Raw genomic sequence first — 13,249 nt, 5'->3', positions numbered from 1 at the left:
GCACGTTTTCACCTGGAACCCCAATGACCTCAGCGCAAAGCTTTCTTATTTAACATTAAGTTGACAACTATTTTCAAACAAGTTAATTACTCTCATTATGAACGCGAGGCGCTTTTAATCCTCAAAGCAGCGGTGCTGGGAGATAATTCCCTGCACATCCCCATTGATTACCGACAAATAGATCCGTCAGTGCTGCGGATCCCAAAGAAATGCAGCTCATTGGAGACGTGTCTGAGCTCGCTGGGTGGAGCAGACCGTGGCCAGGAAAAGCAGGAGAAATCCTTGGGATCCTGGCCTGTCCCGAGCTCTGGGATGCTGCTATCGATACCCGTGCTGGCATTTGGGAGGCCCTCACCTCCGGGCAGATAAAGGCAGGGTTCAGAGGAGCGACCTTCGGCTCCATCCCAGGGATCAGCAGAGCAGGGATTTTACTCTTCCCACCCAAGACCCTGGAGGTGAGGGATGCTGCAGCCAGCAGAGCACGGCCAGCATAAGGAGGAGGCTGCGATCCTGTCTGGAAAAGCAGCTCTGCTCCCACAAAAGCCCCGTGAGTGAGATCTGTGAGGAGCCCAGGAGGCCAAGGCCTGGCATTCCCAGCTCGGGGCATGTCGCTCCGCATCTCCCGGGCGTGGGTGCTCCCGCTGCTGCCTGGGACAGGCCAGCACTCCCGGCTGGGCAGCCCTTGGGCTGCTGGAAGTGCTCCTGGCAGCAGCAGCCACGGCCCCCAGCACACCAGCAAGTGACTCACTGCTGAGCGAGCCCCGTCAAGCCAGATAAACACAATTCGGCTGTTAGCTAATCTATTTTTGTTTGTGTTCCCAATGCATCCACGGCGCTGATTGCATTGCAGTCTACCATGCTGGCAGTAGGGCTGCGCTGCCACAATGCTCTTTGCTCTGTGAGGAGAACGGTTGTGAATACAATGCCTGTGTTTGTCTGTCAATATTACAGCACTGCTGACGTTCCCTGCGCCAGCTCCCCGGGTGCAATCATGGTTTTGGGTTTCCAGGAGTTAAGTTATGGAAAGGCCATATTTAAGCTGAGCAGCATTTAAGGGACTAGAATTCTCATCTAAGAAACGCTTCTGCTATCTGTCACCTTCATCTGCCAGCCCTTCCTTCCTGCATCTCTGTGACTAAAGTTTCGTGGCTTGATAGAGCTGTAGCTTTGGACTTTGATCTAAGAAAGCAGGCTTGACATGGGGCTGTTGCTGTTTTAAAGAGGCCTTGTAGGATGCTTTTGCACCTCCACTGCTGAACTTTATCAATGCAAGCAGCTCTCAGGGGTGCTCAGCACCTCCTGAAAGAATTCAGGCTATGCATTTGGGTTATTTCTGCACATTGTACTTCCTCTCACTTTGTTTTTTAGTTTTGTTTAGCATTCACTTAGACTTCAGGGTGGCTGTTTATGGAAATTTAAAATTTTCATGATAAAGAAAGTGGTTTGCAATTAGAATGAGAAGAAACCATGGCCTTAACAACAGAGAGGATGGTTGGCACATCCATTACCGATTGCCAAACTTTGCAAGGGAGTAAATAGGCAAAGGTGCATGGCAAAGAGGAGGTGAAAAGCATCATTTAAAAAAGTGCTGTCTTTCTCCAGGTGATCTTAATATAAAGCAAACTGGCATCCCAGAGAAGGCATTTATCTACTGTCACATTTTATAGAAGCCTTTTCAGAGTGAAGTGAAAAACCTCACTGCAATCACTCCATGATCAAGCCTTCTTCTGAGAATCACAGAGAGATAAGTGATGATTTGTGCAGCCTGAGAAAAAGCTGTGGCTTTGCACAGCTCTGCTAATACACGTAATAGGACTTCAAGATTTCTGTTCTTCTCCTGAGCCTGACTGCAATATATCTGGGAAGGACTGAAACTAAAATATTAGCCATGCATCTACAGCACTTTGGAGCCCAGACAGCTGTGGGTACTTCTCAGGAGTGGCATGGGCAGCACTGACTGCCCATCCTGGTGTTTGCCCTCCACTGTGGTACTTCAGGCCTTCTGCTGCATTCTTAGCGATTGTGGGAGAGTCTTGCCGAGCCTGCTGGTTAATCATGATGGGTTAAACAAGCTGTTAAGTGATGTGGGAAACCATTGCAAAGACATTCGGCTGAGGCTGCAAGGCTAGCGTTGTGTACAACCCCTTTCCATCTGATAGCGCTATCGTGGTGTGGGCTGTGTGGGAGCCTGCAGCTCCTATCAGCCCGGGCTGGTGCTTCGTGCCACATTTCTCATGCAGATCATTCTGTCTCCCGGATTTAAGCCCTAGGCTGGGATGGAAGTGAGTGAAGTAACTTGTATTCTCCTTCTGAGTACATAGCACTGCATTGTGCTGCTTGTCAGGTACGTTCTGAGACAATAGCTAATTTTTCTCACCCATGGCATAAGATATTATCGTCATTATCATTACTATTATTGCGTGATATCACTTAAACTAGTCCAAAATTGCATGCCTGGGTGTAATTGCATCTCTCTCCTGATCAGCTGAGGCAGACACATGAGATAACTACGCCATGAATGGAGCCAGGGCCCTGAGCTGGTTGGGCTCCCTCAGCTTGGGAGCAAAGGTGGCAGAGGGGGTTTCTAAACACCCTTCTGTCACAAGAGCCAGCCTGAGCTCAGAACCTGGTTTTCCTGCTAAGAAGATGCACTGGAGCAGAAGAGACCTGTGTCTGACTGGTGCTAAGCTCCACTGGAGTGAGGACTGGAATTTTGACTCTTTGTGTTTTGAGATTTTTGTCTGAAACAGCCCCACGATGGTCACTGCCAGCGACAAAATGCTGAACTCTGAGTGGGGTACCAGAGCTGTGGCCTGATCCCTGCCCTCCAGCTCCTGCCTGCACGTTCCAGTGGCTGAATCTTAGCAGGGACTTCTCCTGAGGGTGACGGTGACTTGTGAAAGGGTGGATGCCTCAGGGGCTGCCGGCAAGGCACAAAGTGAAACCAACATCTATCTTGGCAGCTCTCCTTATCTTCAGGCTGATACCATCAAAGGTCTCAGTCTGTCCTGGCTTGGGACTGATTGTCTCTCTAGGCAGTGAAGGACTTGTGAAAGTGGGTAAAGTTGGGATTTTGAGGTGGGTTGAGGCACCTGAGGGGGTTCGCTCACTTTCCATCCCCGTGTCCCATGGCCATTCCTAACTGAGCCCAGCCACCAAACCCTCCTCAGGACAAAAGCAGCTGAGGCTTCCTGGAAAAAGGTTTTTACAGAAAGGGTGATAAAGTGTTGGAATGGTCTACCTGGGGAGGTGGTGGATTCCGCATCTCTGGATGGGTTTAAGGAAAGACTGGACGTGGCACTGAGTGCCGTGGTTTAGCTGAGGTTAGGGCTGGGTTGGACTGGATGATCCTGGAGGTCTCTTCCAACCTGGTGATTCTGTGATTCCTGCAGGTCTGTGAGGGAGCCCTTCCGAAGCACAGCACCCCGCCTTTCCTTAGGTTCCTCTGTTCAGAACTGGAATTCTCCCTTTGTCATTGTGTCCCCTGATCTTCCCAGGACACATCTCACCAGAGATGGAACTGGCTCCCGTGGCTCGGGATGGAACTGTGGAAAAGATCCACGCAGTCTGTGCTGAGGAGCTGCCACGGCCAGCCCTGCTCCTCCTGCAGTCAGTGGTGGTGGTTTTGGTGAGTTTGTGAGGTGCAGTGTGATCCTGGGTGAGGAAATTGCCCATTCCAGCTGCCTGGGCTGTAGATCCATGCTTAGAATCAGCAGCTTTCTGTAGAAGAAAATCCCAAGATTTCAAACCAACACATTTTTTCACCTACATTTTTGCTTTCCACTGAGGTCGTTCCAACTATGGAAGCATCAGCAGGGAGTAATATGACTTAAATTTCTGGGAAGCCTTCCAGGAAGGGGAAATCACTGCAAGACCTTTTTTAACAGTTGGACTTTGATGACCTTTTCCAGCCTAAATGATCCTATGGTTCTATAAAATCACACCAGCAGAGGCACAATCAGGAGATAGCAAAGGAAAAGCACACCAAAGTCCCCACTGTTCGGCACTTACAAGCTTAATTAAAGGGTAATGTAATCAAGCCAGTGATTAATCATAAACTTTTTATCAATGGGAAATGAAAGATTTTCCCCGCCAGAGACTCCAGCTCACGTTTTGCTATCACTGTAACTTCATCAAGTCCATGCACTCAATCATTCCCCACCTCCTCTGAGTCAGGAGCAGCTTCCATGGAATTATACCAGGGCAAAACCAGCCCAAGGAGATAATGGCAAGGCAATAGGATCCCTTCCCTAAACCCCCATACCTACAGAGAGCCAAACAAATGGGTCTGAATCCATATTCCTACCAGTGATAAGGGATTTTTTATGGCACAAGCAGTGCATTGCTTTGTAGATAAGCTGCACGTTCCTTAAGGACAGGGAATTCAGAATCCCTGAGGCAAGGGAGTGCGTTAGCCTTGTTCCCAAAAGCACAGAGAGCAGCATGAAAGACACCAGGAACCTCATCCTGCTGAATAATAGTTACTATAACAGGAGGGAAACAGAGGGGTGGGGGACACTTTGCCACAGCCAGCAAGGATAAAATGGCCAGGAGTTTACATATTCAGCTTCCCATGAAAGGAAAATATCAGCCTGCCCAATCCCTTCCTGCAGCTCTCCTCGTGCCACTGCAGCAACCCCACTGCCAAGCTAAGCCAGCCCGTATAGGAACATAAACACAGCCAGAAATCAGACTTGGCAGCAAATAAAGCCCGGGGTGGGAAATGCCTCTCACTTAAAGTATCTGCTGCTGTAAGAGGGTCTCTTTGTAACAAACTCCCACGCTGCAGCCTTAAAGCTTAATGGTCTGTGAAAGTTATTATGCAGCGTTTTTAGCATTGGGTTCCGTTCTGAGGGGACTTTATGGTCTGTGTTACAGGAGAACGCTGCTAAGATAATCATGCCCATAATGAATCCTGGTAATAGAATAGCTCCTAAAATCTTGACTTTTCACAAATACACAGAGGCTAAACTGTCACTGATGTGATTTTCCCCCTGCTTCCCCAAGTCCATCTGTTAGAGCTGCTAAAGATCAAGGGCCATCAGCTCTTTTCTTCTACAGACTGAACAGTGGAAAAGGCGCTTGGCTTCCAAGAGCCTAATTCTGCACTTTTTTATTCCCAGGCACAGACTCTTCAGGCACTATCAATTTGCCTTTTTTCTTTTTAAGGCATGCCTGGTATAAGTCATGTCTGAAATATAATTCCTTATTTCTGCTACTGATGACAGCTTAAATGATTAAAAGGAATTTTTAAGTTCTTTGTAGGTTTTTCATTTTCATATTATTGTTATTTTCCTTTCTGCATTTCATTCAGTTCTGGTAGCAGAAGGAGCCTTGCTGGAGTCACTTTTTCCTTCTGTTCATTAAAACTAATTCTATTCTGTTTGCTTTTGATGAGCAGTTAAAAGAAAAGGAAATAAAAACACAGGTACTAAATAGCCTGGAACACTCACCAACTGCATATACTTAGAGAAAAACTGAATTTGCATCCTACAATTATCAAGAAGGGCCCTTTAAGCTTGAAACAGGAGCGGATTCTTTTAAACTTTCCCAGAGAATAGCAGTGACCTTGCAGATCAGATAACCCATGGTCTCCAAGAGTTCAAATATGTCATCAAGACTTGATTTTACTGCTCGATGTTCCTTGGCCTCGTTGCTTCAACCAGGCTAATTGCACCACTCCCCCACCCAAAATAAAAAAACCAAAAAAAAACCCACAACAGGACTGCACAACCAGATGCAACATCAGCAGAGCAGAGCTGGGCACATGGCAGGAGCAAGGATAAATGAGGCACTGTGTGGAAGGCTGGAGTGACTCTAATCTGATGGGTACCACATATTAAAGGCAATGGAAACATCTGATTAAAAACCTGCTAGGTCTTTGCTCGGGGTCTTGTCACAAAGCCCTCACAGGCAGGCAGCCAAGCGCTGAGCAGCAGCACAAATGGTCCATGATGAAATCCACAGTCCTTCCACAGAAAACTTGCCTGGAGGATACCTGGGGTCCTCAGAGCTCTGCTGCCTTTCAGTGTCTGCAGGGAGAGGCTGGGATCTGCTAACACCACCCTTAACAATCCAGACAGCTCTGCAAGCATCGTCTGCCCCAGCCCATGACCTCTGGGGTGTGTGCAGGAAGCCTCAACCTTTCCAAGAGGCCACGTGCCTTTGTCAGGTCCACACCCTTCAGCCTCTGTGGTTTTATTCCAGAAAAATTCCAGTCAGTCTTTGAGGAGAGAGGGGTGACCATCCCAAAACCCCAGCACCTGCTGCATCCCACTGAGAGGGTGAGCATCCCAAACCTTCAGCATCTCCTCATCCCCCTGACAGGGGTGAGCATCCCAAACCTTCAGCATCTCCTCATCCCCCTGACAGGGGTGAGCATCCTAAACCTTCAGCATCTCCTCATCCCCCTGACAGGGGTGAGCATCCCAAACCTTCAGCATCTCCTCATCCCCCTGACAGGGGTGAGCATCCCAAACCTTCAGCATCTCCTCATCCCCCTGACAGGGGTGAGCATCCCAAACCTTCAGCATCTCCTCATCCCACTGACAGGGGTGAGCATCCCAAACCTTCAGCATCTGCTGCATCCCACTGACAGGGGTGAGCATCCCAAACCTTCAGCATCTCCTCATCCCCCTGACAGGGGTGAGCATCCCAAACCTTCAGCATCTCCTCATCCCCCTGACAGGGGTGAGCATCCCAAACCTTCAGCATCTCCTCATCCCCCTGACAGGGGTGAGCATCCCAAACCTTCAGCATCTCCTCATCCCCCTGACAGGGGTGAGCATCCCAAACCTTCAGCATCTGCTGCATCCCACTGACAGGGGTGAGCATCCCAAACCTTCAGCATCTCCTCATCCCAGTGAGAGGGGTGAGCATCCCAAACCCTCAGCATCTCCTCATCCCCCTGACAGGGGCAAGCACCTCAAAGCACCCTGTCTCCTCTCACTTGCTTTGCAGCCAGCTTGGTTTCCCTGACACATTTTCTCTGCTGTTCCCTTCCCCCTGGATATCCTGGCAGGATGGAAGAGCCCACGAGCACAGGAAGTAAAATCATCCCAGTCGGCGTGAGAACTGCTCCCCTCTGTTCTGTCTCCAACAGGCTGGAGCTTGTGAAATCAAACAGGGGCTGCATGTTAGCACAAAAGCTGACTCCAGCCCATCTCCGTGGATTTTAGCATTCACTGAGACTTTTACTTTCATTTTTTAGGAGAAATGGATGCTTTTCAAAGTGGCTGAGGAAGTAACTGTCCTTGTCAACAAGCTGTGTTGGTTTTTCTCCAGGATGGGTATTTTAGGGAAGCCAACCAGAAGAAGAATAATCACTTTCAGCAACAGCTACTGTCTAGACTAGTTTAGCCTTAACTTTAAACCATACCCTTAGGCTCCAGTTTAGCAATGTATTTAAACATATATTTAATATTTAGGCACATGAGTAATTCCAGTGTACTTACTTATTTAAATTCAGGCACATATTTCAGTCTTTTCCTGAATTAGCTTCTAAACCATTCACAATTTAGCCTCATTTCCATCAGTGCAAGTCATTGTGCTACATCATTTGATTACTGCAGAAGTAGGAAAAATATTCTTGGTAATTTCTTGAGAAAATTCTCCTGCTTTTATACCAATATTTTGATGGGGGTTCAGCTTTTTAATCAGTTTCCTTCTCCAGCCTGCACTCAGAGGCAAAGCTGGGATTCGATGAAATGCTCTGGTTGTGAAGGGAATATGCTATACAGAGATTTTAAAGAGGAGAGATAAGGTGGGGGCATAGCTTTCTCGTGCATTTCAAGCAAAAATGCAGCCACTCCCCTTTTCCAGATCCTCCTTTTTCCCAATATTCTGGGACATTACCTGTTCAGCACTCACAGCATGGCACCACCAGCTTGTGGCTGGAGGAGACCTCTGTGTGTATTTTGGGTTGATGTAGTCACTGATCAAAACTGACACTCATATTTTATTTTGATTTTTTTTTTTACTCTAATCCCTCTGAAATGGAATACACACTCAGAAAGATGATCCCTCTTTTCAGTTTTCTTCTCCGAAAAGAGAAGCATTCACAGTCCAAGGCTGCAAACCTGAGCAATTTGGTCAATGATGTGAACACAAATGAAAATTACCCAACAAAAGAAATTTGGTTGAGTTACATAGCTTATTTTCATTCCTTGCATCCTCTTCCATCTTCCTCCCCTCAGGTTAAGAACCAACCAGAGGGGACAAAGCAGCTACTGCTGATGCTGTGTAGTGTTCCAGACACAGCAAAAAAAATACAAAATAAATAGGATACAAAGATGTAATTCTAGGACTGTGTGTTTCCCCAAAAATATGCTATTCCATACTCATTTTTAACCAAATCGGGCTGCATCTCAAGTAAATAAGAAAATACCAGTTGCAACAAAGAGCTCCAATTAAGTATAAATATTTCTGAAGGCTTCACTAAGACTGTAATCTCATCTCTCGAGGTTCTCAGTTCTTCACTTCCTTTACTGATTTCTGGAAACAAGTGAGCCAGATTCCCCAAATCCTGACACCCTGCATCATTATTTATATTTTCATCAGTCTAGCAGGGGTGCTGCAGGTTTGAAATGGCAGCACCCTGAATCCACTCCTTTGGCGCACTCATAAAGGTGCACAGACACACACACACGAGGCTCAAGGTGGTAGAAAGTCCAGGCAAAGTGAGTTTATTTAATTGTAGTCATTAGTGCCATACATTACAGATTCAATCCTGCTCCCTTTGAAGTTGGTGGTATTAATCCCATGGAATTCATGCGCTCTGAAAGATGCCTGAGTTTTGCAAATTTATCATTTTGCCATCTACCCTCCGGGTCAAAACTATAACCCAGCATTTTAGACTTGTTTCCGAGCCAAGTTATTTTTACTGAAGGTTCAAAGAATGCATAGCTGTCCTTGAGAGATGTGCCAATCCACTTTACAGCAAGGATCAGCCTGGCTGAGGATCTCAGAAGGGTCTGAGGGATGCAGACATCCTGCAGATGAGCACAGCAGCCCCATGGGAGAGCATCCTTCCTCAGGGAGCATTTCTGCAGCCCTCATCAGTTTCTGATCCATGCTGATTTACTTGCAGGGAATTATGCCACAAAACAGCTCCCTGCGTTTTTTGGTCTGTTTGTTTTAAAGAATAATAACAACATTGTACTTTGAAATTTTTGGAATAAGCAATCCAACAACAAATTTCCAAAGGTATTTATTATATACCTTTGAAAGCCTCACTATGCTGCAAGAGCGAGTGGCAGTTTGGGGAATAGAGAAAATGTTTCTTTACCTTGTAAACCGAGTGTAAATGCTCTGTGTGGCCAAGATGTGCATACCCATATCAAACCCCAGTGTCTGTGGTGGCCATTTTCCATGCTGATACATTACCAAAACATACTGTCAGCTGAGCAAAACAGAAACTGGAGCTGCTGGTTATAAAAATCAAAATATTCTCCACTAAAACACTTTCACTTTAAGGATGCTGGTGCTTAAATATATTGTTTATTCACCTTGTTACTGTCTGTCATGCCTCTCCACTTCTGGCATGGCCTAACCAGAGGTTTCCCTCCATGAAGAAAGAAGTAAAACCTTCCTCCCCTCCTTATTTTTTCCCCCTGCATTTAGCCCTTTTGCATTTTCTTAGCCCCAGGATGAATTTGGGCTAAATTCTACTAGCTCTGGGTCCGTCCCTGCCTGTTTGGTGCCATCAGGGACACCCTGGCCACCCCCACCTTCCCTCCCACCCGCACTCGATCCTCTCCCCGGCTTGGTGATGGTTCCCGTACAGAAACCCTCTGGGAGCTTTGCTCCATCGAATTCCTCATTTCAGGGATGCCCTGGGGTTTGGGGCACACGGGAACGCCTCCAGGCGGGTTTGGGATGTCTCCAGAGAGGGAGACCCTCGCCCGCCCTGGGCAGCTGTTCCAGAGCTCTGCCACCCTCCAGGTTCAGTTCTTCTTCCCTTTGGGGTGGAACTTCTGTTTTGTGTTTACTCCACTGCTCCTCATGCTGTTGCTGGGCACACGGAGGGGTCTGGCACCTTCCTCTTGGCACCCCTGGGAGACTTTTATAGGCAGTGAGGAGCTGCCCTCGCAGACTAACCCAGCTCCCTCAGTGTGACAGGAGAGCGGCTCCAGGTCCGAGATGGCCTGCCGGACCCTCTCCTGTGCAGAGCAGTCCGGCCAGGAGTGGGATTTTTCGGGGGAGCTGTTCTCTCCCGCAGAGTTGTCCGTGCGCCGCTCTTCGCGGCATTACGGCGCGCACCGGCGGCGGCGGCACGCCAGGAATGCGCGCTCCCGCGGCGGGGCCGCGCAGCGGCGGGGGCGGGATGACATCATGAGAAAGTGGCGGCCGGCCCCGGCGTCGCCGGCAGCGGGCGGGCGCCGCGGGGAGGGGAGCGCCGGGCAGGCAGCGAGGGAAGGAGGGAGGGAGAGCGGGCAGGAAGGAAGCGCCGTCGGAAGCCCCCGGGGGCGAGGGCGGCGGAAGCGGCCGCAGCGCGCATCCCTCATCCCGCATCGCAGGACGGGCTCGGGAGCGGGGCGGCCGGCGGGGAGCGCGCCCCGGGGCTCCGCTACGGGCACGGCAGCGGCCCGGGCGGGCGCCACCGCCCCGCGGCCCGGGCAGGTGCGGGACCGCCCGGCGCTGCCCACCGGGGCGAGCGGGGGCGGCCCGGCGGCGGCTCCGGCGCTGCCGCCCGGCCCGTCCCCTTTGTGTCGGCGGGACCGGGCGAGCCCCGGCCGAGATCTGCCCGTCCCGCCCGGTAACAGCCCCGCGCCCCCATTGGCTCCCGCGCCGCCGCTTCCTGCGGCCGCGCCGCCCCGCGGGGGCTCCCCGGGCCCCGCGCCAGCCCCGCCCGCCGCCGGCACCGCCCGCCCGCCGCGCTGCCCGCGCCCCGCCGCGCCGCTTTTATGAATGGAGCGGCGGCCGCGTGCTCCGGGGGGAACGGCACCTCCGAGAGCCCCGGCGGCAGCGGCAGGATGCCCGGGCGGGGCTGCAGGGACAGCGACCCGTGGGCATGGGCAGCGGGGTGCCCGGGCAGAAATGGTGGGAAGGAAGGAGCTGGCGCGATCCAAGGGAACGAGACGGGCTTGCCCTGCAGCCCCAAAGCTGCTCACAGAAAGGTGCTGGGGGCGCAGGGATGTTAATTCAATGTTAATTCAATAGGCTGCCCCCGGATGTGCGTTGGAGGCAGGTCCAATTCCGGCCCGGGAGCGCGGGGCCGTGCGTGTTTCTTCATTTAATATTTAATATTAAAACCTTCCCGGCCAGCTAAAGTAGTAGAAAGAAGCGCACATCCTGTGCGTGAAGCACAATAGACAGGAGGGACAGGGGACAGCTTCCTCGCTGAGGGACCCTCGCAGTCGCCCCACGGGCTGTGGCGTACAAGGGGAACTGAGAGCGTGGGGCCTCCAACATCCTCCTCCTCCTGCTGCTCCTGACAGACGGAGACAAAATGGAGACAAATGCACAAGCCAACGAGTAAACGAGGAAAGATGGGCAGACAGTCCGTGCAAAGAGATTACATAAACACACAACTGTGCAACAACATGCCCTGTGATCTTTGGCACCGCTCTCCCCGCGGGCCACGCAGGAGAGATGCTGTGTCCTCCTGCACGGCCAGCAGCCCCTGCCACCAGCTGCAGTTCCTGCCATCGGGGCTGCAGCCCCGGCAGGTATTGCAGACACCCAGGTGATGCTGCAGCACCGAGGCCGAGGTTAATCCGTGCTCCCCCATGTACGGCCCTCCTGCTTCTCCCTTTGGAGCCGGACAAGTCGCTTCTTCTCCCATGCATCGGCCTCGCCTGCGGTGCTCCCTGGTGGGCCTCAAGCCTCGCAAAGTGAGACTTTTCAGAGATGCCCCCCTTTTTGAACAGAACCAGAGCGTTCTCAGGTACACGATGGGGTTATTTACGGCGGGGCCCCATCACGCGTGGACAGAATGTCCTGGAGACGCGGATGAGGCCCCTGCAGGCTCCGGCTGCTGCCGGCACCTCCCTCACCGCCGGCTCGGCTGCCCATAGGTGCTGCAGGGAGCCCCGGCCACCATTTTGCGGCTCCGCTGGGATGTTTTTCCTGGGTGGCGGTCAGCGCCGGGGGTGGGGAGCCGAGCGCGGCCTTCCCTGTGCGCTGCCACCGCCCGCGCCCGGGATTAGCTCTGCCCTGGCCCCTGCCACCTCCGTGCGCCTCTGGGAAGGGGGAACCTTTAAAGTGAAAGACCTTTAAAAAACAAACAAGATTAGAAAAAGAACCGTCTTGCAGAGGGGTGGACACCCCAATTGTTTAAAAATTTTGGTGTGCGGCAAAACCATCGTGGCTGGGAAAAAACAGGACTGAGGAAACAGGAAAAGGGTTTTCCATTGGGATCAGCTGCAACGAGTTGGCATTCAGGTAGGGAGCGTGCCTTTTTAAAGGGCAGGATGGCAGGGACACGCCGGCGACAGCACTAATAATAATAATAACAACAATAATAATATTGGTAGCAAACTGCAAGGCACTGGTGCTGCTCCGCTCCCCTCCCCGGTGCCCCTGTAAAATAATACTAAGTCTCCTTGCATTTCTCTCCCTGGTGTCTGTGTGTGGCCTTAGCCCCATTCATCATTTGGCTCCCAGTGCAGAACTGGCTCCATTTTTAAAATTATGCATGATCCACTGAAGAGACAATTTGGGTTTCCCCCACCTCTCCCTTGCCCTTGAAGAAAGCGAGCCCTTGTCTCATTTGCATTAAAACCCTGCTCTCTATAAGCTAAGCAAAGGGGAAGGACTTGAAGCCTATGGGATGGCTTTAGGGCTCTGCCCCTTGCTTTTGGCTCTCTCTCTCTTTCTCATTCTCTCTCGTGCTTTGATCTCTGCTTAACAACAGTAACGTCACAGGGACTACACCAGGAGAGTTTTGTTGGAAGTTAGAAAGTTTTGCAGCCTCCAGAGGGCTGTAGCGGCAGTAGCAGAAGCAGCATCCAAGGGACTCCTGGAAGGGGAAGAGAGAGAGAGCGAGCGAGCGACTGACTCAGTCCTGCTGCAGAGAGCTGACTCGAGGCGACCAAGGCAGACATGGAACATCAGCTGCTGTGCTGCGAGGTGGAGACCATCCGACGAGCCTACCTGGACGCCAACCTCCTCAATGACAGGGTGCTGCAGACAATGCTCAAGGCGGAGGAGACCTGCTCGCCCTCCGTGTCCTACTTCAAGTGCGTGCAGAAAGAAATCTTGCCATATATGAGGAAAATAGTTGCCACTTGGATGCTGGAGGTTTGTA

At 51.1% G+C, this 13,249-nt stretch overlaps 1 protein-coding gene across 4 annotated transcripts in view; it reads left to right on the top strand.

The window, feature by feature from the left end:
* The window catches only part of CCND1 (cyclin D1), a 156,523-nt gene that overhangs the window by 127,002 nt on the left and 16,272 nt on the right, over positions 1–13,249 (top strand). Inside the window, exon 2 of one of the 4 annotated variants that reach the window (XM_063397538.1) lies at positions 3,498–13,039. The exons of 2 other annotated variants lie outside the window; for them this stretch is intronic. In XM_063397538.1, coding sequence (XP_063253608.1) covers positions 10,141–10,908 — 768 coding nt within the window. In that variant the 5' untranslated portion in view covers positions 3,498–10,140 and the 3' untranslated portion in view covers positions 10,909–13,039. Of the gene's footprint in view, positions 1–3,497; positions 13,243–13,249 lie in introns of those variants that run through there. One more of the 4 variants, XM_063397536.1, reaches the window with a different exon arrangement.

Source organism: Prinia subflava, chromosome 5 (genome assembly GCF_021018805.1).
Source record: "Prinia subflava isolate CZ2003 ecotype Zambia chromosome 5, Cam_Psub_1.2, whole genome shotgun sequence".
Lineage (NCBI taxonomy): Eukaryota > Metazoa > Chordata > Aves > Passeriformes > Cisticolidae > Prinia > Prinia subflava.
The sequence above is the reverse complement of the archived record's forward strand: the minus strand, read 5'-3'. Positions and strand labels throughout refer to the sequence as shown.